The sequence below is a fragment of the Malaclemys terrapin genome, chromosome 8 (genome assembly GCF_027887155.1).
Source record: "Malaclemys terrapin pileata isolate rMalTer1 chromosome 8, rMalTer1.hap1, whole genome shotgun sequence".
In the NCBI taxonomy this organism is placed as follows: domain Eukaryota; kingdom Metazoa; phylum Chordata; order Testudines; family Emydidae; genus Malaclemys; species Malaclemys terrapin.
In genome coordinates, this window is record NC_071512.1 from 29,043,911 (window position 1) to 29,071,501 (window position 27,591).

At 44.2% G+C, this 27,591-nt stretch overlaps 2 protein-coding genes across 3 annotated transcripts in view; both read left to right on the plus strand.

Moving 5' to 3' along the window:
• WWC1 (WW and C2 domain containing 1) overlaps positions 1-2,653 on the plus strand; it is a 159,717-nt gene extending 157,064 nt beyond the window's left edge. For both annotated transcript variants that reach the window (XM_054036718.1, XM_054036719.1), the window contains one exon: positions 113-2,653. In XM_054036718.1, the coding sequence (XP_053892693.1) occupies positions 113-179 (67 nt within the window). In that variant the 3' untranslated portion in view covers positions 180-2,653. The remainder of the gene's footprint in view (positions 1-112) is intronic.
• A 7,371-nt stretch (positions 2,654-10,024) lies between these two features.
• RARS1 (arginyl-tRNA synthetase 1) overlaps positions 10,025-27,591 on the plus strand; it is a 35,403-nt gene continuing 17,836 nt past the window's right edge. Inside the window, exons 1-3 of the mRNA XM_054038744.1 lie at positions 10,025-10,130; positions 19,992-20,126; positions 21,095-21,283. Of these exons, the coding sequence (XP_053894719.1) occupies positions 10,086-10,130; positions 19,992-20,126; positions 21,095-21,283 (369 nt within the window). The 5' untranslated portion in view covers positions 10,025-10,085. The remainder of the gene's footprint in view (positions 10,131-19,991; positions 20,127-21,094; positions 21,284-27,591) is intronic.

Sequence of the window (27,591 nt, forward strand, 5' to 3'; positions counted from 1 at the left end):
GGGCTTTTATTTTTGTGTATCAGTTGCCTGGGCAGTCATTCTTCTCTTAGAAAGTCCAAATCTCTGGTGGATTCTTTATTATATTAACAACTGACGGTGGTCTTCTTTTTAGAGAGAAGATGGCATTTTTCACACGACCGAGGATAAACATTCCAACCCTCTCTGCAGATGATGTTTGATCACCATAAAGTATTTGTTTTCCCTGACCATTCCATAAATACAGTTTGGTTTTGCTGAAGTTATTTATGTGGTATTATGAAGGTACCAAGTCATTTGTACATTAGAGCTTTTGTCGGTTTTTTAATGTCTAAAGACTTTTTTAGTTTTGTTCTATCATTAGAAAAACCAGCATTAAAGTGACAAGATTGTATAGTTTGTATATTTAGGAATGTATTTTTGGGAAAGAATTTTAAATAAGAACAAATGCAGCCTGAAGTGCTGTTTTTAAATAATATTCTATTTAGACTTATTTTGTACAGCTCTACCTTTTAGAGGTTTTACTGCAATAAAATAAATCTGAAGGAACCTCACTGCTATGTTCTATGGCTATAACACATCAAACTCTTCCTAGTTAATATTTTGTACAATATAGAGAATGCAGGGAACCATTTTTTTGATTCTAAAGTGCTGTGAACGAATACTCTGAGCTGTGAAGTGTTTGCATTTCCTGCTAGGTCATAAAAATGGGTGTGGAGTTGAAATACTTGCACTTTTTTGAGATTTGTATTTTCAGATCATGTTTATAATGGATCTGTTTGTTTAACAATTCCAAAAGCCCATTGAAACCACTGCTGTAGGAGGAGGGCTACATGGAACATAAGTCAATTTTAGTTTTTTTTTAATAAAGTGAGCTTTCTGGATGAATTTACCTTTTTTCTCTTTTTTGTTTTTTTAATACAACTATTCCCATCAAGTGGGGCACAGCTAACTCATTCCTTTTCTAATCCACTAACGAGGGATAGCTATTCTACCATTTTTAAACTCTATTTTCAGAGTATTTTTTAGCAAGTAACTCAGTGGGACTTAGGCTCCAAAGTCATGCAGGTGCTTTTAAAGATTTTTGTCCTTACATATAAAGAGAAGTCCCTACAGTTGCTTAAGGAATATTTTATTACTTATTTTTCTACAGTTTAAAATAATAATAATAATGCAGAAAAAGCAACTAATATATGTATACAAATATACAAAGCAAACATGTGAAAGCACCAGTGTTTTACCATCCCGTCTTCTCTAGCACATCCCAAATTGATTTGCATGATATACTCGACAGCTTTGTCACTAATTCATCTTTGCAGACAGTTTAGTCTTTAATGCTTGTGTGACTCTGAGCCCAGCTTTCAGGTGTGGGTGTTCAATCCACATACGGGTGTTTAGTAAGAGCTGAACTGCTCAGTCTATTTTAATCCCAAGTGCCAATTGGAGCATTCAAATGGCAAGTTTGGATCCAGCATATCAAGAGATTATGCTTTCCATAGTATTAGAGATACTATTTATTTTTTCTGCACTCCCATAGATTGAACTCCTTCTCACAAAGTTTAATTGTATGCATTCCTTTGGATCATTAATTTGTTTGGAGCTTTTGGTGACTGAACAGGCGCTCCACAGAATAGAGCACTGGCAGTTTTATATGATACAAAAAAGACTTAAGTGAGTAAACTTACACCCTCTGTTCTACAAAAATGGACTGTTCTAAGTAAATAAGACTCTCTGCAGATTGAGGGCACTACATACTAATATGTATATGTTAGCCCCTGTGTGAGAAGGTGTAACTCTGCTGAAGTCATAGAGCTGCATCCCGGTGCTGAATTTGACCCAGTGTTGTACTACCAAGAATCCAATTCAAATTTTTAGCTGTACAAGTTGCACTGTTTTGTAGGAGTGGGGGGAAAAAAACCTGATAATTTTAGGGCCTGATCAAAGTCCCATTAAATTCAATGGAGTCTTTCCATTAATTTTAATGGGAGCTATATCAGGCCCTCCGCCAGGTCAATACAATGCATTTCACTTCTCAGATTTGTTATTGGCTGTTTGTAAAAGATTATATTATGTCAAATAATGGATTTCCAGTCAGTAAAAATAAACTATGAAACTTGGTGTATTGCTGCTAAAATCAAAAAGATCTTAAAATCTTATAATTTTGTAGTAAATTACCTAGTAATTGAGTACTTGAATAATGCTGCTTTAAAAAACATCTACCATATTGCCGTACTCTAGAAAATTATGAAAAAGAGATGTGACTACTTTGTCCAGAATTACTGTAATTGATAGCTAAGTTTTATCAAACTACCAGCTGCTTTGTTATATAATATTTGGGTAATTTAACTTGAAAATGCTGATTTGAATGGTTTTTATTGTGCTAATTTTTTATTTTCTCAAAAACTTCTAACCTTTGCAAACCACCTTTATAGTAATGACTCTACTATGGTGGGGTGGAATTGGGGAGAGAATGCAATTAAGTCCAGAATAAAGACTAAATTACATTAGTCTCTGTCCATTAAAGCTGACAAATACTTTTAAAATGCAGGTCTCTTGATGTATATACTATTTTTCTATGTATGAAACATTTTAATAGGCAACAACTATACATTGTTATCCTATGTATACTGTAATGGTTTTGTCAGAATTAATGGTAATTAAAAATATTACAAAATTACATAGTTGGTCTACACACTTGTATGTTTGGGGTGGGAATAGGGGATGTTTCTGAACTAACTTTAAGTGGTCATAATAAAATAAACTTGCATCAAGTCTTTAAAAAAGATTACTCCTCAGAAATTGTATTTAACTATAATGTAAAGTAGGAGATAGACTTTCATGTGGACACTTAACATATAAATCTTATATGTTAGAGGAAACAACAACAGTGGCCCTGGATGTCTGGGCATAGTTCCCCATACACTTCTGGACACAGGGTTTTAATACTCTCTCTGCCAAACACTCAGTGGAATCTCCTCACAGTGGGATGCAAGAGTGAGGAATCCTTTGAAGAAAAATACGACTGGTGGACCTGCTCAGTGGGAATTGGACCTGGACAGTGGCTTGTTCATTAGGTCATAGATATCTTACAATTGTATTTAGCTTCCAAAGTATGCCAGATGCATTCCAAATCTCGGAAGTGCTCAGTTTAACAGTCTTATTCAGCTCAACCCTGTAGCTTTAATTTAAAATCGGTATCCTCAGTCACAGGCGCCAACAGCTGTTTCGCGGCGCCAAGTGCTGGGAGGGAGGGGGGAGAAGCAGGGCAGAACGGAGGTAAGCTGGGGTGGGGGGGCGGGGAGCTGCCGGTGGGAGCACCCACCAATTTTTCCCCGTGGGTGCTCCAGCCCCGGAGCACCCACAGAGTCGGCACCTATGTCCTCAGTGCTTCATGTACTTAATACTACAGAGTTGAGAACTATAGACAAATCTTAAAGCTAGATTAGATGTGTTAGTTAGGCAGAGTCAACCCGCTTAATAAAGCACTCAATTGACACAGCATTCTTCATTGAAGTCTCTTGACAGGAGGATCTTAAAAGACTCCCACTGCTCGATAATGAAGTAATATGTAGAAAGAATGAACTTTGTATAGGGATTTGATATGTTTTACTTGTAGTGACCAGTGGTAGTTAGATCATGTATAGCAATTTATGCATTGATTTTTGGTGTGACCTTCAAAACTGACTGGAGTTAAGAAAGTGGTGGAATAAAAAGGGTCACTTTGTAATATGAGTACTGTAATACCTTTGATACCTCTGTACTCAACACTGATTCACATATAGTGACCTTCCCAGTTATAACTTAGAACAATTAGTAAAAATACAATGTAGTTAATATAAATGCCTTCCAATAGTACATATATTGATGAACTCCGCAAAGAGGGAATATGTAAATCAGTAATATAAGCAACCTTCTGGCTATCTGATTTAATGGTAATTACATATTGAAAACAAACACAGTGTGGTTACTCAATAATTGCAATGTAACTATTTTGTAATTATTGTACTCTTAAAATGCCAACAGTTAGCTGAAATGTTAGAGTCTTTGATACATCCCCTCTTAACTATGCTAGCTAAACAAAAGCTTAAATTTTAGATCTCTACCTTGTCTCCTTCAAGTCGGAAACAGTAGTAGAAAACAGCAATCCAGCACTTGTAGGGAGTGGATGGGGGCAAGGTGGGGCTACCCTTCCTCCCCGTGGAGTGTCCTATTTTTTTAATGTTAAAATATGGAATCTCTACTCACAGCGTAGCTCTCCATTCACAGCGGGCTACAGCATGAGGTCTCAGCTTCCTCACTCCCTCCCGCTCTTTCCTGTTGGTAGTGGCCAAGGGAATGCTGGGAAATGTAGTTCTGCTCCAGGGCTGGCTCTATAGGCAGGAGCTAACCAACGAACTACAGCTTCCAGGGGCCCCTGTTGGTTCTCAGCTCCCATGCTGGATCCCTGCCGCCCCTGCAAATGGGCTGCCCCAAGCACGTGCTTGCTTTGCTGGTGCCTAGAGCTGCCCCTAGTGGGTGCTTGCGCCCCCGGCCCCTGACTCTGCCCCCTCCCTGCCCCTATTAGACCCCTCCCCAAATCCCCACCCCGGCCCAGCCTCTTCCCCGAGCGCACCACGTTCCTCCTCCCCCCTTCCTCCCAGCGCTTGCTGCGCAAAACAGCTGTTGCGTGGCACAAGTGCTGGGAGGGAGGGGGAGAAGCAGGACATGGCAGCGCGCTCAGGGGAGGAGGTAGAGGTGGAGGTGAGCTGGGTCGGGAGGTGCCGGTGGGTGCAGAGCACCCACCAATTTTTCCCCGTGGGCAGGGCTGGTGCAAAGAAGTTTCGCGCCCTAGGCGCCTCCTCCTCCCCCGCCCTGCCGCAGCCCCCCCCCCCCCCCCCGCGGCAGTTCCCCCCCGGCCCGGGGAGCCGTGCAGCAGCTCCCTGTTAATACAGCGTATACCCCCTGCCCCCATTCGTTTTGGCCAGGCCGCTTCGCAACCCCACAGCGGACCCGAAGCCAGGAAAGAGGCCCAATAGACTGCATGACCTTATTAGGGCATAGTGCTTATCACAGGAAACTTATGAGGGATCTGTCCCTAGTGTTACCACACAAAAAGCCATTTCTGCAGTTTCCGTATTGTACTGTTCTTCCTAATAAGGGGAAGACAGTGGGGCACTAAAAAACCAATCAACGTGTGCCACATTCACTTCCAAAAACTATATACTTAGTCGCCCCTGTATAGCAATTAGAGATGTCCCGAAAACGAATCTACGTCACGGCCAGTCCAGGTCTGATCAATTTGGGTTTGACCCTCCCGCTCCCCAATCCAGCCTGAGCGCGAGTCGTATAGCCCCCTCAAACTCATTATGTATATGCTCTCCTATCTTGCTGTTATCTGCATGGTTGTAAGTAATTAGTTAACGATCATTGCTTTGTGGTTACTTTGCTTGTTACCCTATACTGTGGTTAGACTGAAAAAGGCCTCAATTGTTAATGTGTTTCCTTTCCCTTATCTTGTAAGTACTTTTTAAAGTTAGTTACATAATAATTGCAAGTGTTACAAATTTAGTTACATAGTAATTATAGTTGCTTAAAATCTGTTACATAGTATAGTAGCAAGTTAATAAGAATTCATAAAATTAACATTTTATTATAATTATCATATAATAAAATTGAGTTATATCCATTTCTCCTCGTCCTGGGTCATTCAACTCAGTCCTTCACTGAGAACCCCTAAAGAATCACAAGCCCCTTTTGGTCTGAACACTCCTCACCCCAGCTCACCTCTGCTCCGCCTCCTCCCCGAGCACGCTGCCCCCGCTCTAATTCTCCCCACCGCCCCCGCTCTAATTCTCCTCCCCTCCCAGGCTTGCGGTGCCAAACAGCTGATTGGCGTCACAAGCCTGGGAGGCGGGAGAAGTGGAGCAGCGACGGCATGCTGTGGGAGGGGGCGTAGCGGAGGTGAGCTGGGGTGGGGAGCTGCGGCAGGCTCCCCGGGCCAGGGGGGTGGGGAGCTGCCGTGGGGGGGAAATTGGGAGCACCGCTTTTTGGTGCCCCCAAATCTTGGCACCGTAGGCAACCGCCTAGTTCGCCTTAATGGTAGCACCAGCCCTGCCTGTGGGTGCTCCAGCCCTGGAACACCCACAGAGTCGACACCTATGCCAGGGCTCCCCGCAGCGGCAGGAGCCCTGGGCCCTTTAAATCACCGCCCGAGCCCGGCTGCTAGACCATACCGGCTTACTTTCACCTCTGCCCATGGGCCACAGAGACCAAAAGCCAACCTCACCTTAAAGTCCTCCATGTGTTCTGAAATGCCTTTTCCTGACTCCCCAGCTTGGCAAGTAGGCCGAGGAGCTCAGCCTAGCTGTGTGAAACTGCCCACCAGACCATGCCAGCTCCATGCATTAGACATGTTCCTGCCTGGAGCAGACAGGAGGCATTGGATCTCCTGGGCCTGTGGGGAGAATAGGCTGTGCAAGCACAACTACACACCAGCTGTAGAAATGTGAACAAAATTGCATAGGGGATACAGGCAAAGGGCTACAACAGGGATCAGCAGCAGTGCCACATGAAAGCGAAGGAACTTCGCCATGCATGCCACAAGGCCGGGGAGGGGAACAATAGATCTATCACTGAGCCTGCAGACCTGCTGCTTTTACAACAAGCTGCATGCCATACTTGGCGGAGCTCCAACCGACACCCTGTAGACAACTGTTTATACCAGGTAGGGTGACCAGATGTCCCGATTTTATAGGGACAGTCCTGATTTTTGGGTCTTTTTCTTACATAGACTCCTATTACCTCCCACCCCATCCCGATTTTTCACATTTGCTGTCTGGTCACCCTAATAGCACAGGTCTTAAAGTCCCAGCCCGCGGGCCATCTGCGGCCCAAGAACCTCCCCACTGCGGCTCGCAGAAACTTTTAAAAAAGTTCTTTCATCCAGCCCTTTTGGCTGCCGGCTGGGGGAGGGGGCAGAAGATTTACTTGCCCCTCCCCCCAATGTTGCTCCATCCTGCTGCTCGTGGGATGGTGGGACCCTCCCAGAGGTTGCACTCCGCAACGTGTCATTCACTTCAGGCAGCTTGATGGAGCCGCGAAGAAGAGACTAGGGTGACCAGATGTCCCGATCTTATAGGGACAGTCCCGATTTTTGGGTCTTTTTCTTATATAGGCTTCTATTACCGCCACCCTGTCCCGATTCTTCACACTTGCTCTCTGGTCACACTAGGAGAGACCATGCAGCCACGCTGCCAGTTGTCTGCTACAGGTGCTGCCCCCCGCAGCTACCATTGGCTGTGGGGAGAGGGACAGAGATATCATCACTAGTTGCTGGGCGGAGTCAGCCATGGAGGCAAGGTAGCCGGGGCAGCATGAGGCCAAGGGAGCAAGGGAAAAGGGTGGGAAACAGGCTGGGAAAGTGGTGTAAACACCATCTTCAGTGACGACATTGTCCCATTGGGAGGATTTGAGGACGGCCCTAAGGTAAATTGAGTTTGAGACCCCTGGTTTCTACCTTTGGAGCAGAGACCCCTGCCATGAGCAGTGAGGTGGAAGAAGAGGAGAGGGAAAATGCAGCAGGGGGTTCAAGCTCGGACCTGTTCAAGACTCCATCTCTGTCTAGCCCAGTGGTCTCCAAACTTTTGATTGTCATGGCTCCCCCTTACCCATAATGTAATCTGTCTGTGTTCCCCCTCCTCCCAGGAACTGAGATTGGGGCTGGAGCTACGGCTGGGGTCACGACCGGGAGTGGAGCCATGGCCAGGAGTCGGGCCTTGGCTGGGGCCGGAGCGAAGCTGGGTGGCCCTCCCTCCCTCCCCCCTGTGGCTGCTGGCCCTGGCCCTACCGCATCCCCCTGAACATTCCTCCGTGACCCCCTGAGACAGTGTGTCCTGCAGTTTGGGGACCACTGATCTAGCCAGTCCCAGCAGACAAGCACAGATGAGCCCAAAGAAGGGAAAGGGACCCTGATAAGTGTGTGCATGCATTCTTCCTTACAGGGTTTAAAAGATAGCGCCTAGCCCAGGGGTAGGCAACCTATGGCACACGTGCCGAAGGCGGCACGCGAGCTGATCTTTAGTGGCACTCACACTGCCCGGGTCCTGGCCACCGATCCAGGGGGCTCTGCATTTTAATTTAATTTTAAATGAAGCTTCTTAAACATTCTGAAACCTTATTTACTTTACATACAACAATAGTTTAGTTATATATTATAGACTTATAGAAAGAGACCTTCTAAAAAGGTTAAAATGTATTACTGGCATGTGAAAGCTTAAATTAGAGTGAATAAATGAAGACTCGGCACACCACTTCTGAATGGTTGCCGACCCCTAGCCTAGCCCATCCCCTAGTTAACAAACACAGGTATTGAGTTCTCACTGTTTTACTTGTATGAGAAGAGGTTTAAGTACAACACATAGAGGTAGAGTTGGCATCTATTTTTCATTCTGCTGTTGGGTTAGGCTGGGTGTGTGTCAGGGAGGGCTACGTAGAACATCTTATTTATGCACATAGGGATGTCTTTTGTAACCTCAATGAAATTTCAGAGAGATACTCTGCAATCTTCTCCCAAAGGTTTCTAGGGATGGCTGCCTTATTTCTTCCTTTGTGGTAGGACACTATCCCATGCCACTCCCTGGTAAGACTGGCTGACACCAATGCAGTAAACAGGTTAGTGGTATATGGGCTCAGGTGGCTTCATGGTGCTAGCAGCAGCTGTGTTCTCTATACCTTTATTACTCTCAGCACTGAAATGTCAGCTAAAACTACCACTGCCTGTAGCAGTATAGTAACAATATTCAGTGCCATTGCCCTATACTCTTACCTATGGTATGGGGACAAAAATCTTATTGTTTCGTGCAACCAAATATCCATCACGCCCCTTGCCATTACCATCGGTGGGCCTGGAGAGTGGTGCTGTGCAGAGGCGCTTCAATGCTGAAGCATCAATAAGCATGTCGTATTAAAGCAGTTATGCGAATAAGGGAAGTAACACTACACACTGTATGTGGACTATTGCTGTACTGAGCAGGGCTGCTCTCCTAAACTTGGAACTCGGGGGAATTCTTGTAATGGCATGGCAGTAATCATGAATCTCCAGATGCAGCCTCCCAATGACATAAATTCCCCTCTGCTCTGTAAATGCTTCCTCCTTGACTCTGCTGTAGCAGCTCATCCCGTCTCACCCACTCAGTTTATCTCCCCTATACCATATCAGTTTATTTATGCTCACTACATGACAGCACAGCACATTCAGTTGAATGAGTCGTTGCTCCAAGGAAGGAGGGTGGTGACTGGCGCTGCATTCACAGCTCCTGGTGATCACCTGTCTGGAGTCAACGTGACAAGGCCTGTGAGGAAATATCTTTATTGAACCAACTTCTGTTGGTGAGAAAGACAAACTTTGCACCTACGTAGAGCTCTTCTTCGGGCCCCAGGAAGAGCTCTGTGTAGCTAAAAAGCACGTCTCTCTCACCAACAGAAGTTGGTCCAATAAAAGATATTTCCTCACCCGCCATGCCTCTAAAATCCTGGGACTCGCTTACTCTGGGCTTTTTTAAAAATCAAAGCGCACCCCATGGAAAACAGGGAGAGCCTCTATTTCCAAACAACTCCACACTAGGCAGGCATCCAGGCAATCTTTAGTAAAGAGGGGCAGGCTCTGGCGGAAGGGCACTAACTGCTGCCCTCCGCCTGTGGGGACCGTTCAGTGCCCACCGCGCAGCTGGTTGCACGCTCAGATCCTCCACTGAGCTGTCAAACCATTGCTGTGCCTGTGCGCACGTGGGTCACCGTTACATGGTGTCGGCAGCCCAGCGCGTTCACCCGCCCTGCCCTCTGGCGAAGGAGGGCGGCCTCTGCTCCAGCCCAGGGGTAGTCCCAGCCGCCTCCTGCCCGGCGGGTCGGGTCCCGCTCTCCTGGGAGCAGCGCAGTGGGACACGCACTAAACTCCGGCCCGGCTCCGCGTGCGCAAGGCTGGCTCTGCCTCAGGGTCGGAGCGAGCCGTGGGGCCGCCCCTTCCCTTTCTCTCCCACGTGAGGGTTCCCGTCTCCATGCTGCACGTTCCTTCCGCTTCCGGCGCGTAGCTGTTTCCGCTTCCGCTTTGCCCAGCCGCCGGGGCCCCGGTGAGGATGGAGGCTCACGTGGCTCAATATTCCGCTCGGCTCCTGCAGCAGGTTAGCCCCGCCTCCCCCGGGAGAAGGACGCTCGCCCCAGCTCGGGTGGCTCCATGTTGCGGGCTGTTCTGGTTCCCACCCCCCCACTTCCCTCCTGGGCTGGAGGGAGGGAGCCCGGCCGCGCCGCCCGCAGCCTGTCCCCGGGGGCTGGTGAGGGACACGGCTCCTCCTGGCACAAGGGATCAGTGGGTGGGAGGCTCGTAGCGGGGCGTGTCCAATGGGGAGGCTGCTCCGCGGCCCGGGAGGGTCCAGTGGCACCCGCCGGGGGGGGTCTGTTGGCAGCGGGGTAGGCAGGCTGCTCTGAGGCCCGGGGGAAGGGGAATCTGGGTCTGTGGGGATGGCACAGGGCCCTGGCTGTGGGTCTTTGGTGGTGAAGTCACACCCCGCGCCACAATGCCATGGTGCCACTTCACCACCTTGAGCCACAGTAGAAAAATCAGGGGGATCTTCCCAAACTGGGGCAGTGACACCTTTGGGAGCATCTGCCTGTTGCTTAGATTGTAAGCACGTCGGGTGCAGGGACTGTGTCTTTGTGACACACAGGGTTGAGTACAAAACACTTGGGCCACTGCCGGCTGGCTACCAATCTGAGCCCTACCAATTGCATGCTAACGGGCCAAATATACTGCCTCTTCTTGTGACAATGCTGCTGTGCAAGAGGCCAGCCTGTAACTTCATACCACACCAGTCTGGGATTCTGTTAGTGCTCCAAGGTCTTCTCTGCACACAGTTTTTGTATCAGTATAACTATGTGGTATGGTGTGCTTTTTCTTTTTTTAAGTTGATACAGTTATACTGATACAATCCCTAATGTGAATGCAGTTCTGCTGGTATAACTGCATTCATGCTAGGGGGATTGTACCACTTTAACTATACTGGCTTAGTTAAAGCAGTGTAATATTTGTGTGTAGGAAAGTCCTTAATTCTGTCAGCATATGTGTCAAATCTCTGAGAGACAGATCTGCTGTGCATTGTTAGCCACATACAAACGCCCTGCTTCCTGATCCACTTTGCTGTACTTACCTTGCCATTTCTCACAGGGGTTGCCACCTAACTATTGTGTCACCTCAGAATTGCTGTACATGGTTTTCACCTACAGAAGGAAAGATTAGTCACATATAATACATCTTGTCGGTATTCAACAGGCAAAGTGTACAGAAAGCATGATTGGTGAAGAGAGCACTAAAATGAAGGCAGGAAAAGGTCAGAGGCAAAAAAATGCACAGGAAGGCAAGGAGAGAAACAAACAGATGGGGTGAGGAAGGTAAATAGAAAAAAAATGAAGAGGGAGACATAAAGGCACAAAAATAAAAGAACTATGCTGCCCACCAAAGTTTAGAGAAGGGTAACATTCGGCTCAACTCGGTGCAACTCACCATGGGCGAAGGGATCTTCAGAAACCTATCTGACTACAGGATCAAAGCTCAAATGTGTGTAGTTAGCCTTCTCTTTCATATAATAAAATTTGTCCAATTCTTAAATAGTATAATGACTTTGGCTTAAAAAGATAATCTACAAAGGGAAAAAAATGGTTTTGTTTTGCTGCTTTGCAATGTGCTCAGAAGGCCAACAAGTTTTAGGCCTGGCCTACACTGGGGGCGGGAATCGATCTAAGTTATGCAACTTACTTAAGTCAACTTACTTAGATCTACTCACCACGGTGTCTTCACTGTGGTGAGTCGACTGCTGCTGCTCCCCCATCGACTCTGCCTGCACCTCTTGCGGCGGTGGTGTACAGGAGGCAACGGGAGAGCGCTTGGGGGTTGATTTATCGCATCTAGACTACATGTGATAAATCGACCCCCGCTGGATCGATCGCTGCCTGCCGATCCGGCGGGTAGTGTAGACATACCCGTAGTTTTTTAAGAGTTTTTTTCGTGCTTTCTCTCCATTAGAATTCAGAATTTGTCTACCCTCGAAGATGGTGGAGACCTAGTAGGATTGTGACAACACTTATCAAGAGATTTTATGAAAGGGAAAGAGTGTTTGAAGATCTTTTTATATTTTGTTTGATAGTAACATCTGCTTAACTAAACGTTTGGATGAAATTGTGTCTCTTAAGGAGTCAATAGCCTGTCCCCTTCCGTGGAGGTCTCAGAAAAGTCCCACCACTTACATCTGAGACCTCAAATGAGTCTTCCAATAAAACTGAGGAGGTGTGCCATTAAAACTTTTGACATCTCTGAAGTAAAAAATAAATCATAAAAGGTAAAACACCAACCACAGTCAGGCCTTCTTCATTGCTCGTAAAGAAGATTCTGATTCAAAGTTTACTAGAGAGGTGAAAACATTATCTACTATCTGGGCTGTGAAGTGGGGTCAGATGAATACCATGTAGGTCCATGAGCTGCTTTTGTTTGTAGCAGTCATCCTAAGCACTCCACTCATTCTTCTTGAGATCAGGGAGAACAAAAGAAGCACCAAACAGCCCCAGGAATACCCTGAGAGCTGCTTGTGTGGGCAGGGGCGGCACCAGCGCACCAAGCGCGTGAATGGGGTGGCAAGCTGTGAGGGACGGCCTGCCAGTCGCTGTGAGGGCAGCAGTCAGGCTGCCTTTAGCGGCATGCCTGCGGGAGGTCCGCCGGTCCCACGGCTTCGGCGGCGGGTATGCCGAAGGCACGGGACCGGCGGACCTCCCACAGGCATGCCGCCAAATCTGCATTACCAGTGGACCTCCCGCAGGCATGCTGCTGAAGGCTGCCTGACTGCTGTGCTTGGGGCAACAAAATACATAGAGCCGCCCCTGTGTGTGGGCTAAAGAGCCACACCTGACTCCAGAGCTAGTGACTGAGTGTCTGATCTAAACTATTACTTCCCATTTTTGACGGTATTATCACTGCAGGAATGGTATTTTTTTAGTTCCCATTTCCTGCTTTGGGAATAAAAGGTTTCTGGGACTTTTATTAACTGAAATCTACCTTCAAGATCTGTTAAGTGTGTACCTCTGTGTTTGTTAATAAATAGCTGACGTTTGTGCCCTTCCAGGTTCTGTAGTGTGCTCTATAAATTACAAACAAATATTCCTCAAAACTGTAAGTCTTGTCTTTTTTATTTTGTTTTGGTGGGTTTCTGGCTAACTTGTTCAGGCAGGCCTTATTCTGGTCCTGCCTAAAGCAGCATGTGTTGCTGGAGTTTGATTCCAGGAATGATTCGTAACATTTTGCCATGCTACGCACACATGGAAACCTCTTGTTTTGGTTCCCTGTTCCTGTTGACCCCATGCAGCTGAACAGCAGTCAGAATTTTTCCTGCCTTTGCTATTGCTACCTTGCCTGCTTATGGCAGCCTCAGACTAACATGGTTCATGTTACTTTTTGCTATTCTGCTCTAGCATCATCACCAGTGAAGTGGTATATGAAGGAGCAACAGTACTGGTGAGCCAAAGGGAAATTGGAGGAGTGGCCGGGGATACTCAAACGGGGATGAGAGAGTTGTGGCAATGGTATAGTGGCAATATATGCATCCACCATCAAACACTTAATCTCTTGCTCACTGGACCAAACAGGGATGGCGATAGGGATGCTTCCATCCATCAGATGGAATGAGGAGCATGGCCATGCAAGACTTGGTGTAAATAGTGAAACAAAGATACAGGAGGAGAAAGAAATACAGGAACAATAGGGTGGGTAGAGGGAGAGGGGGCAGCAGAGAGGAAAATAAGTTAAATTCAAAGGTGCTCAGGTGCTACAGTAACAACCAGGGTGTAAATGGTATATAGCTAGACAAAAGGAAAAGATCCAAAGAAAAAGAGAATTGCTCAGTTTTAGGGGAAAGATTCCATGTGACTGTTTTGATTGCTGATCTAGATAAAGAGGGTAGTTGGCTGTTGGTAGCTGAAATAAATTCTTGGAGATAAACATCTGACTCTACCATTCAGGAAGGACACACACCTCTCGCCCCTCTTCTCTCTCCCCCCCCAGCCCGGCTATATTCCACACAAAGATGGACTACAAGCTATCAGGAACAGTATCCCTGATAATGTCACAGCTAACCTGGTGGCTGAACTTTGTGATTTTGTCCTCACCCACAACTATTTCACATTTGGGGACAATATATACCTTCAAGTCAGCGGCACTGCTATGGGTACCCGCATGGCCCCACAATATGCCAACATTTTTATGGCTGACTTAGAACAACGCTTCCTTAGCTCTCGTCCCCTAACGCCCCTACTCTACTTGCGCTACATTGATGACATCTTCATCATCTGGACCCATGGAAAAGAAGCCCTTGAGGAATTTCACCATGATTTCAATAATTTCCATCCCACCATCAACCTCAGCCTAGATCAATCCACACAAGCGGTCCATTTCCTGGACACTACTGTACTAATAAGCGATGGTCACATCAATACCACCCTATACCGGAAACCTACTGACCGCTACACTTACCTACATGCCTCCAGCTTCCATCCAGGACACACCACACGATCCATTGTCTACAGCCAAGCTCTAAGATATAATCGCATTTGCTCCAATCCCTCGGATAGAGACAAGCACCTACAAGATCTCTATCAAGCATTCTTAAAACTACAATACCCACCTGCTGAAGTGAAAAAACAGATTGACAGAGCCAGACGAGTACCCAGAAGTCACCTCCTACAAGACAGGCCCAACAAAGAAAATAACAGAACACCACTAGCTGTCACCTTCAGCCCCCAACTAAAACCTCTCCAGCGCATCATCAGAGATCTACAACCTATCCTGAAAGATGATCCTTTACTCTCACAGATCTTGGGAGACAGACCTGTCCTCGCTTACAGACAACCCCCCAACCTAAAGCAAATACTCACCAGCAACCACACATCACTGAACAAAACCACTAACCCAGGAACCTATCCTTGTAACAAACCCCGATGCCAACTCTGTCCACATATCTATTCAAGTGACATCATCATAGGACCTAATCACATCAGCCATACCATCAGGGGCTCGTTCACCTGCACATCTACCAATGTGATATATGCCATCATGTGCCAGCAATGCCCCTCTGCCATGTACATTGGCCAAACCGGACAGTCTCTACGCAAAAGAATTAATGGACACAAATCTGACATCAGGAATCAAAATACTCAAAAACCAGTGGGAGAACACTTTAACCTGTCTGGTCATTCAGTGACAGACCTGCGGGTGGCTATATTACAACAGAAAAACTTCAAAAACAGACTCCAAAGAGAGACTGCAGAGCTAGAATTGATATGCAAACTAGACACAATCAACTCCGGTTTGAATAAGGGCTGGGAATGGCTGAGCCATTACAAACGTTGACTCTATCTCCCCTTGTAAGTACTCTCACACTTCTTATCACACTGTCTGTACTCGGCTAGCTTGATTATCACTTCAAAAGTTTTTTTTCTCTTAATTAATTGGCCTCTCAGAGTTGGTAAGACAACTCCCACCTGTTTATGCTCTCTGTATGTGTGTATATATATCTCCTCATTATATGTTCCATTCTATATGCATCCGAAGAAGTGGGCTGTAGTCCACGAAAGCTTATGCTCTAATAAATTTGTTAGTCTCTAAGGTGCCACAAGTACTCCTGTTCTTCTTTTTATATTTAATTGAGTGTGCATGTGTTAGTAGGAGCTAGCCCACTGCTCACAAATAAAGGCAATCCTTATCGTGTAATACATGCATGCCATTTTAATGCACTATTCACTGGTGATATCTGTGGAAGTTTAAGGGCAATACTAATCTTGTTAAAAAAAAGCTTTAGGTTTTGCATTCACAGGTGAGGGGAAGATTTCTAGAGCACAGCTGACCAAAGAGCCTTTGGAGACGGCAGCATGGCTTCATGCATTCACCACAGCTTCTCATGAGGTGGTCATTAGGTATGACCCTCTATTGACAAGTTGTGTTTAGGCCGGGGGAAAGGTTACCTTATCACGGCAGCAGTGAGAGAGATGGTGCTTTTTTCTTCTCTCTCTTGGTTTTCTTTCTCTTGGTTACACATGTAATGCCGTCTCCCACTCTTGCTCTTCCAAGCTCTAAGATAGTATGGAAGAGAAGTCACAGATAAAAGAGAGCTGATTTGTAAAGCCTTTGCGTGAGTATACTTGTGCACCAGGTTTCATGGTATGAATTTCAGATGGAAGATAGAGAACTGATAGTATCCCATTACTGCCATTAGGGATTCACAAGTGATTACCCAGAGGGCTAGGTAAATCACAGGGTTTGCATCACAACGTGACATACCGATAGAGTCAATATGTGAAGTTTTGGGTGCTAGGTTGATCCTGGCACCCGGTTTAAGTTGTAGCTAAACAGGAGTAAGTTGAAGTGGTTTTACACAGACAGAACCTTATTAAGTGGCTAGTTTCTAGGCTGGCAGTGTACTTGAGTGCAGGTCATGGATGGTGCCAGTTTGGATGACACTACACTCTCTACGGGCCAATGGAAGAAACCACACTGGGCCTGGCTAGCCTCTGAGACAAAGCTACTTATCTATGCCAATTCCTTCTTCCTGCTGCTGCCATTTGTGTTGTGGTGTGCTGAGGTAAGGCTACCAATTCTTCAATGGAACTCCCCCTGGTGTCAGAACTCACCGGGGAGAGCCTTACAACTGGTGGCTGCACTTCAGCAGGAGCTTTTAAGAAGTCTTGATGCTTTATGCTAAGTAACCTTCCTACCGCATTCAGACCAGCTTGTGGTGAGCAAATACTGAGGGCCACCAGTGGCAGCAAAGAAAGGTGGGATATTTTAGAATCTGTCATATAATAAAACTCTTTGCTTCCCCCTATGGTTAAGTAATGTCAGGGGTTTGGCTAAAACTTTATAAAGGAGAGGGGGGGAAATGACATTTCAAGTGACAACCTAGGCTGACATCTCAACGTCAGATCACTGTGAAATGGGGTCAGCCTCACTGCCACATGAGTGCATGGGACATTTGTGCTGCAAACCTGTTGTTTCTGTACAATCCTGGGGAAATGTGTGAATGTTTGTTGGGGATATGCGGGAGGGGGCAAGCCTTAGTGGGGAAGGGCATGATTTTTCTTTGTGCAGGATAATCATGCAGCAGTAGACAAATATCTCAGCATGACCCTGCCCTTTAGATTGATTTTTTCGGTTGGAAAAACGAAAGCAATTTGGCCATTGGGTTGGGCCATGAATTGCATTCATTTCAAAAGTGAAAATTAAATTCCTTGATAAGGATAATAATTTTCATTTCTCAAAAATCATTCGGTGACATTGACCGACTAACTTATTACAGCACTGCTTTGAAGTTGTTGCTGATGTTGCTGCAGAAAAGGTATTGTATGAAGATTTCAGTTTGTGTGCAATACTACAGTGTTAAGAATAGTGTGTGTGTTTGCTTTCCTTAACACGCACACTGACTTTTCTGAAGCTTAAACTTGAGTTCACAACACTGCTGCTGGGTATATTAACTTCTTTGTGATGTAACTTGTGTTGTTCTATGGAAAAACTTAATTGTAAAATAGTAAGATTCAGTTAAATTTCTGTCTCTATTCATTTTGCAAGATATTTAACGTGTATTTCAGTCTGAAGCTCTTTGAAAATGTGTCTCCAAATGATATCAAAGTGCAAATAGTTTGGAACAGTACAAAAATAAGATATGCATCCGAAGAAGTGGGCTGTAGTCCACGAAAGCTTATGCTCTAGTAAATTTGGTAGTCTCTAAGGTGCCACAAGTACTCCTGTTCTTCTTTTTACAAAAATAAGAGGAAGAGTGAGAAATATCCTGTCCACCAGTTAGGGTATTTGGGTTTTTTTTTCTTTTCTGTTAGAGCAAATTGGTCATTGATTTATTTTGTCTTTGACTTGCATTTATTTCAAAAACAAAAGTTAAATACCTGGATCGGGGAGCACCTGAATATGGAAAGTTTTTAAATGGTAGAATATTGTGTATAAAGGAAACCTCAGGAAAGATAGTTGCTCTCTGCCTGATCACAGGAATTCCTATAATGCAATTTTATCATGAGTCTAATGATGATATTAGGTTATTTTTCTTAGAGACCCTAGAATCTCAAGAGACTGCATGAGAATCCCAGCCTTCAGTAAGTTTCTGACCTTCATGCTTGCAGAGAAAATTTTGAAAATGTAAAGCATGTTCACCTAAGCGCTCAGAAAGCAGATAAAAAGAACCCCACATTTATTATTTGTAAATAAATTAATTTTTTACACCAATCTCATGGGGGTTTTTGTGGCCTGACTCATGCTTTTGGTTTGTTTGAGGTAGACAGTACTGGAATTCTTAGAAGATGCTACTTGAAATACTAGGAAAATATAATTCCAAAAGTTCTGAAGACCTAAATTATTCAGTTGATTCAAATAAAAAGGAATATGAGGTCACATGACAGATTATTAATGAAGCTGAGCCTGTGGTGCAATTGCAATGCAAATGTTTCTGTTCTCAGTGGCTTCTATGGCTTTTAACTCTGTTAGGATAAAATTGCCCATTAAATGTACCTCTTTGCTCTGCACTGTAGAGAGAAGCAAGAGGAAAGGTGAACAGAGGCTCCCATGGAGGCCCCTTTGCTTTAGCTCTGCAGGGTTGAGGCTCTTTGGCTTTAGGGGAGGTCTGACTGGAGCTGGGAGAGGGGAAAACCTAAGGAGCAACCAATCTCTGGAGAATGCTTCCTTGGAAATCAGCCACCCACAAGTTACTATTGATGGGAATTCTCTGGGTGTTTTACCCTTATCAAGGGGGAAGTATCAGGAGCTATGCTGCAAGAGAGAAGAGGTTAGGCAGTCAGATGGGAGTGAGGATATCTGCAGAGGTGGCTTCACTGTTCCCCATGGATCTACTCCCTGAAAGGCTGTAGCCGGTTCTCTTGTGTGTGAGACCATTGTCTCTCCCCCCTTGGAATCAGTGAGTCAAAGGGCATGTCTACGCTGTAATTAACAACCCACAGCAGGCTCAGGCGAAGAGGTGGTTTCATTGCAGTGTAGACATTCGGGCTCGGGCCAGCACCTAGGCTCTAGGACCCTGCAAGGTGGGAGGGTCCCCAAACTCGGGCTGCTGCCTAAGCCACAACGTCTACACTGCAGTGAAACAGCCCCTTAGCCTAAACCCCACATGCCTGAGTCAGCTGGCACAGGCCAGCCGCAGGTGTCTAATTCCATTGTAGACGTACCTCAAACTTCTCGAGGCTTGGACTTGTACTACCTAATATGGATTTATCCCCAGAGGAAAATGTGACCCTGCATTTGGTCTGATGAAACTGAGTGTGAAGACGCTCAGCCTGAGGGGGACTGTTAATAAAATCAGAATGGTATCTGTGTGCTTCATTTTTTTTTCTTTTATCAAAAAGAAAGGTGTGGGGGGAGGGGCTCTAACTTTGGAGCTACTTAGCTTTAGCTGTCGCCCTGCCAGCCCTCAGCTGACAGAGGAGAATGGCTTACTGCGCTGAATATAGCCTTATTGTTCAGACTTTAGTTAAAGGGCTATTTTTCCTTTGTGCAGTAGTGGTTTTATAAGGTACTTTTTTCATCTACAAAAATATTAGACCTTTTTAAAAAAACAAAATGATGAGCTGACCCTGCAGATGCTTACCCCTGAAAGGAGTCCTAGTAAAGTCCCAGTAATGTCTTTGAAGCTAATAGGACTATCCAAGTGAGCACAGTTGCTCTCATGTTTAAGTGTGTGGGAGATCAAGACCTATAATTACTCTGAATTTTCATTAACAATATGCTAGTATCAGTGTCAGAGTCTGTCAAAAGAAACTTGTGCTAATTGTTGCTAATTACTCTTTAATAGCAGTGTTCAGCTGCGTTAATGTTTTCCTTTTGGGCTATATTTTAAAGAAATGGGCTAATGATCAAAGTTCTGATGCAATCTACTCCAAGAGTTACCTCAGATGCAAACACAGCAGCTGACCTTCATTATTTTATTTTTACTTACCAGGAAAAAGAGATCAAGATCTTGGCTGCAGAAATTGATGGACTGAAGAACTTTGGCTGCTTGGAAGTATCTCCAAGTTTGGAAGGATTGCGAGACGAAAACGCAAAGCTTAAGTACCGGCTAAACGTTCTTCAAAAGGTGAGGGAGGAAAAAGGAATTGGCAATATAGTACATATTGGTATATGCTTTCCTTCACATCAGGCAAAGAGATTTTATTTTGTTATAGCTAATACTAGGTAACAACTTGTTCACCCTGCACTCTGGTGCCACAGTTGTAAATGGTATATTCATAGAGCTCTGTTCTTTTACAATTCTTTGGACAATATAGCTTTTTGCTAACATTTTGGTATAATTGCCTGTAGTCAGTTAAGCACACCCTATAATCTCTTCTGCATTCTTGGAGTAGGGCACTTCTGTTAGAGTTGAGACCCTACTGAGGTCAGCTAATGGGCACATACATAAAAGTATGAAAAGCTTTGCTATACCTGAACCAGTGAAAGTATTAACACTGTTAAGTTCAAAGGGTGGGGGATCTGTACTAAAAATCTGGGAATGAAGGCTAAAGTGAAAATGGTATGAGAAACTATTTAATCTAGAAAGTAGTAAAAACAGAGAATAAGGTATTGCTGTGTAAAAGCAACAGAGATAATTGGCATATTTCAGAAGAGATATTTAGTTAATAAATATGCGTATAAGGTGAAACTCACGCCAAAGCAGAGGGATCCAGGCAAGTTCCTATGCATCACATGAACGACCCATAATGCATACAGTATGAAAAGGCCCAGTCTTTTCCCCATTGACTTCAGTGGGAACAGGAGCAGTATTAAGTCCGACCATTGTCAGTAAGAAGTTCCTAAAATAAAATTTGTAGAGCTTACTTGAGAATGTATAACTGTAGGGCACATCCAAAGACTATGTACTGTGAAAACTGAGAGCCAAATTCTTTGGTGATAATGCTTTTGCATTTCCATGTTTGGATTGCAGTAATACCTAGACGCCTCAGCCTGATCTGCTCTGGTTTGCCCCAGGCAGCTTTTGAGTGAGAGTTTGAAGTAACTTCTCCTAGAATGTTGTGACCTTAGTGTTTTGACATTGTTTTCTTTCAGAGTCTTCAAGAGGAAAGAAATAAGTCAGTGAAAAGCATGATTAATATCAACAGCCGTGTTCAGGAGATCTTTAGAGATGCCATCAAGGCTGCATATCCGGATTTAGAAAACCCCCCACTGGCAGTCACGCCAAGTCAGCAGCCCAAATTTGGGGATTACCAGTGTAACAGTGCTATGAGCATAACAAAGGTAACTATTTAAAAAAAATTCTTGGTGCATGGGACTTCTGTGGGGTCTGAAGCTCTGTAAGGATATATCCAAAGCAATGTCAGGTTCTATATTAGACACGTTTTAGAGTCTGATCCTGCAGTCTTCACTTATATGATGACATTGAACTTGGGGAAATTGGGGTGCAATAGGAACAGGCCCTTAGACTTCTGTTTTGATGAATAGTGCAAGACTAAAAGGATTCTGAAGACCATCAAGGCTAGCTGAACTACCTCTGAAGTCTGAAGGTTTTTGTAGCTAGGTAAGGGGCAGTGTTTGTGCATTCAAGGGAGTATGTGTTGCTCTTTTAAACCTTTCAAGTACTTTTCAATTGCAAGTTAAAGAGACTTGAACCTCTGGCTTAATTATTTTATTGCCATAAATGCTTTACACTTGTTCCCATAAAATAATCCACTGTTTCTCCTCACCCTAAACATACACTTACTACAGTGTTGTACAGTGTTACTACAATGAGTTCTAGTTGTATTAATTAGACAACAGTAGAACTGCAGCCAGACAACAGCAGAACCCCATTTATCTGACCCTCCTGTTACTGCAGGGGTTCTCAATCTGGGGGTTGGGACCCCTCAGGGGGTCGCAAGGTTATTACATGGGAGGGTCGTGAGCTGTCAGCCTCCACCCCAAACCCTGCTTTGCATCCAGCATTTCTAATGGTGTTAAATATATAAAATAGTGTTTTTAATTTATAAGGGGGAGTCACACTCAGAGGCTTGCTGTGTGAAAGGGGTCACCAGTACAAAAGTTTGAGAATCCCTGCTTTACTGGTTCTCCACGGTTACAGAACGACCAGGACTGGCAGGGTCAGAAGGAGGTGATCTCTCCTGTGGCCACTAGATGGCACTGCAGCATCACATTTTCTCATTCTCCAGTTTATCCAGAGTTTTGATCATTGTCCCAATTAGACCGGATAAACGGGATTCTGCTGTAATTTGGCCATGTGGTCTCATGCACAAATGCAGTACTTTTGGCACCTTATTTAATAAATGTAACATAAATCAATGATGTCAGGCTTAGTATGCCCCAAAATTATGCATTGTCTGAGCTGCACACCACCAACAAAAGATAACATGCAGCAAAACGTACTGTATAGTTTTCTGTCGCTTGCTCTGCAAACTACCTGTGAGAAAACAGTAATATTAACCATTGTTCAGCAAAGTGATATCCAAGAAAGTTGAGGGTGGGCGATGAAAAAAGAAACTGCAGGAAGGGAGAGCCAGTAATCTTTTGTGAGAGATGTAGGATAATAAAGGAGAGAAGGATGTCAAGTAAGAATGCATGGCATGGAGTTGTTTTAGAGTGTGTCTTCATTGCAGAGTTAACCTAGGTGATGGGCACCAGGGTCAGCCTAGCTCGGTTGTGAGCAACCACACTGCAGTTACTCCGTCCTAGCTGGGGCTGTACTACCCAGCTGTGTCACTAGACTTCTGGGGTACGTCTCGAGGTTCTTTGTGCGGCAGTAGACTAAGGCTGTTTGATCCTTTCCCAGTGAATTGTGGAAGAAATCATCCTTCTGGGTACATGGGGGGAATTGTGGGAAGATGTTGGAGGACAATGAGTGGCTCAGCCTTCCTGCTCACTGGAAAGTGTGCAAATTACCAGCCCAAGTGAGAGCAGTACTTGGGCTTTAGTCTATACACCCAGACACGCCAGCTAGTCCAGGTAGAAAGCACCACCAAATTCAGATCACAGGTTATTGTTTGTGGACAGGAGCTGGGCTAAGAACAAAACCTGAATAAGAGCCAGGTTAGCTCTTTAGTGAACCTACAGCCAAATTTGTAGGTTTGGGGTGAGCACTGGGAATGTTATTTGTTTTTAAATGAGAGAGTGAATAAATCTGGATTGCTGCCTCTGGAGAGTGTGTTTCATTACTGCAGCTACTTTTTTTCCCATTTCCCAAAAGGAGGAATGTTTAGATTCTATAATTTCTGGATAACACATTTTTAAGATCATCCTGATTTTTAAAAGCTATTTCAGAACTGAGCAAAAAGGAAGCAGTTCTGATAAAATCAAATGAGATCAGCAATGTCTGATAAAAAGAAAAGAAAAATGGAACCAAGTCTTTTGTCCAAAGAATCAAGAAAACTGACTTCTCTCATAAAAATCAGCTTGTCACAAAAGCCCTGGAGTATCTGAGAGAGTTGTCTTTTGGACAAACTTTGATTCCTGCTCTCCTCCCCCCCCCCCCCCCCCCCCCAAAAAAAAAAATCTGTATAGTTTTGATATCCTCGATCATGGAAAAATTCAGCCTGAAAAGTTAATTTGTCGATGTTGTAGGCTACTGAAATCTTGGGGTTATAATGGAAATTGTTAGGCAACTTTAATAACAGGCATTGCTGTTGAGTGTGTGTGTGTGTAAATTCTTTGACACCTGGTTAAAATATTATTAGGTTTCCTTGATGGTTGTAGTGTGGCGTTTTCAGAGTGTACTTTGGTACTGATGAGCAAAACAAAACAGGAAGCAAATGAAACATCGGAAGGGGTTGGGTTATAATGAAGAAGCAAAATTAGGTTGTGGGGAAAAATTAGCAACTTAGATGCATTGTGAACTAACGGAGAGTGAATTTCAGTCTAGCTGTAAAAGTATCCAAACTTCCAGTATGTTCATGTCTTTGTCTCTTTGAAAACATACATCTTCCACACTATAATTTTCAACACAAGTAGCTTTTCTGTTTTATGAGTTTTTTCATTAATAAGAATCATAGACTATCAGGGTTGGAAGGGATCTCAGGAAGTCATCTAGTCCAACCCCCTGCTCAAAGCAGGGCTAATCCCCAGACAGATTTTTGCCCCAAATCCCTAAATGGCCTCCTCAAGGATTGAACTCACAACCCTGGGTTTAGCAGGCCAATGCTCAAACCACTGAGCTATCCCTTATCAATTTATTAAACATCATATCTCTATATTTCAGAGCCCTTGTTGTAATAAGCAAAATACTTATTTCCTCATGGCATACATACGGGGTTGTTATATACAGCTGCTGTGAAAACTGCCTGTCCCATGGGGTTTCACTCCTGGGCAGCATTGATACGTGCCAGACAGCAACCTCTTGGTTTGAACTGCCAATGCAGAAACAGCTCTCACAAATGTGTGTTGTCTTCCTTAGATCTCATTAGCATATTATGACAGCCTCAGCCGAAAGATCTGTCTGTCTCTTAGAGTAACAGGTCCTTGGGTGACTGCACAGATACAGACTTTCAGAGTAATGCCTTTTTTTTTAACATCTTGACCGCCACTTTACCCCAATTAAGTAATTGTTAGGATTCTCATACAGTACTGTCTTCTCTGTGTCTACTTTGTTTTCATTACTTGATGCCCAAACGCTTACTCGCATTTCAGAGTCATTTATATAGTTTCTCAAGTCCCAGACTGTCAGAGGGACTGATGCCTTAAGGCTTGCTGTATTGGACTTTGATACAGGCTTTGTTCTTTCCTTATGCATGTCTCTAGAACTCTCTGTGTTCATGCTGGACTAACAGTGTGCTGAGCACTATGGAATTGTAAAGGCCGTGTGGCCTCCCCTCCCCCACCCTCCAAGGAGCATTATTCCAACTCCAGTTAAGCTCCCTTGTTATAACGTGCACCTTGCTAGATCATGTGGCTCCCAAGAACTGCCTTCAAAAGAGACAGCAATCTGTACACTGCTGCTGTGTGGTAGCAGGAATGAATCTGACCCCTGGGCAGCACTGATACGTGCCAGCCAACAGCCTCTCCATTTGACCTGCCAATGCAGAAACAACCATCACAAATGTGTTTTGTCTTACTGGGAGCTCATTAGCATATTGTAACTGGGGTTTCAGCCAGAAGCACTGCTAGAGTAACAGATATGTGGGTTATTGCCTTCATAAAGACTTGAATACCATCACCTGTAATCGTTGGCTCAATATTTATTTCCCCTGTTTTGGCAGCTTATCCCTTGTTGAGCCATTGATTAAAGTTATTGCTGCTGAAAAGAGAGGTTTTTTTCCTTGCCTATTCTCAAGCTTTACTCGGGCCATATTGTGTTGATGGTAGGATCAAATGAATCATATAGTGCTGCATTATATCTGAAACTGAAACTTGTTAAGCTGTCACATTTCATGGTGGACGGGAAGTTAACAATATAAACATCCAAGAGTCTGGAATCCAAATTGCTGAGAAAATAATAGATCTTGTGGCCTTGAGGTGAAATGGTGCTTACCTCGCAAGGTGATAGATATTTTGAAAACACTGCAGAATGACAGAAGAAAATCAAACTCTATGAAACACATTTTTATGGCAGATTTCACACAGTGTGAATGCATAGTTTGTTCAGTGAATTGATTTATCTCACAGAATTTCGGGTCCTCAAAACAATTTTAAATATCAGGGCCCTCTTAAAGGGTAACTTGTAAGATTCAATGAAACTCCCACCCCACCCCGTATTAAGTTTAATGGAAAGAAATGCTATTTTACAACAAATTGGCTAAGCTGAGCACTGTTCTCCTTACAGTAGTCCTAATGCAAGACAACAGATCTGCCTGATTGTGATTCACATATCAGGAGGTCATTTGCAATACTTAATGGCAGCCCAGCTCAGTCTTACGTAGTTATTTCTCTGAGATAATAGTTTTACAGATTCACTGTCAGGTTAAAAATCATAATAAAAATAAAACCAGTACATTTCCTTCACTTTGTTAAAAATAACACTTTCAATTACCAAAACTAAACATTTTAAAATTCTGATTTGCCCATCCCTGTTTATATTGCATAGTTATTTTTCATATGATTCTTCTCACTTTTGTTTTTTTCCTAGTCAGTTTCACATTTTGGCTCTCAGTCACTAGCACACTGTTTTAGTGTCTGAGTTCAAAATTGGGCAGGGGAATGTTTGTTTTAAAATCTGATCTTCATTACATTTCGTAAAGTAAATTTTGAAGATTTGTATGAAGTTTTGGCGCTCTACAGAGAACTGATATGCCCAGTTTTTGGATAACACGGGAAAATTATAAGGGACAATGTGGACAGTGCTTACTTTTTAAAAATCTGCTTTCAAGACTGGGCATCCAGCTGGTGGGATTTTCAAAGTCACAGCTATATGATGCTGTACACACCAGGCACAGCTGCCCTCCCAGTTTCTAAATTTCACTCCAGTCAAAGTCACTCAAAACACTTTAGCACCCTTTCGTTTTCACCCAGGTTCTGCTAGGGCAGTACAATGACCTCACGTGCACTTGAATGGGTAGAAAATCCCCCAAAATTTGGCCATGATGTGGGGGAATTAGTCACTGATATTTTTAAAAGTGATATTAAAGCTGCTTTTCCCATTCGGTGCCTGCAGAAGTGAGGAAGAAGCACAAAAGGGCAATTCTACACACACTCATCAACTCTTTTAATGCTTGGGCAGGTGCAAATAGCCAACTGAACCACTCATCAGATGCTGGGCACTGAGGGGATTTTCAGATCTAGTTTTGGCTGCACCCAGGGTTGACTAAATTAGAAAAGAAGATGCTTTTGTTTTTGTTTTAAATTCAATTAGTGAACATGATTTGAAACTGCATTCTGCGCCTGGTGTAGGCACAGTTCAAACCACACAAGCTGGTTGTTGTGTAGCCTGGAAGGAGCTTAGGTTACAGCCAAGACCAGCTAGCATGATTTGAAAGGTGTACACTAGGTACTGAATGGTGCTTCAAATTAGGTTGGCTAACTCGATTGAAACAAACAAAAACCTAGCCTAGAAAAGGTCCAGATTGCCAGCGTGCTTAATCGGGGTGGCCTGAGAACAAAAATGTATAGTCCTCAACTTTGTTTTTAACTGACTGACAAGGTGGATGGCTTTAGCTGTTTTGGACAACGTCTTACTATTCCTGACATCAGTTTTACATTTGTCACCTACATATAGGCTTCCAGAATGGCCCTTTTGCAAGGTTTCATTGGTCATTTTTGCCTCACTGGCATCTCTGTCAGCTGCCGTGTACGGTGAGAGGACAAGATCAGAAACAAGAATAATCAAAGCCAAACCCAACAACTGCCGCCTCCAGCACTGGTTCAGTTTCAGTAGCTTTCTTGGTATGGACATATAAGAATGGAAGACCAATGAATTCCAAAGCGTGCGTGTCAGCGATCACATGGGTGCCAAAAGTTTTGATGGCACAACAAGATTGCCATTGATGGACATCAACTGAATATACAATCAAGCACCTTGCCAGAGATCAATCCGAGTGTCTCTTGATTTGCAAGAAGGCTACGTTCCTTTGAGATTTCCCATGATGATGATTAGTGCTTAGTGGGATTTTCAAAAGCAACCATGCAGA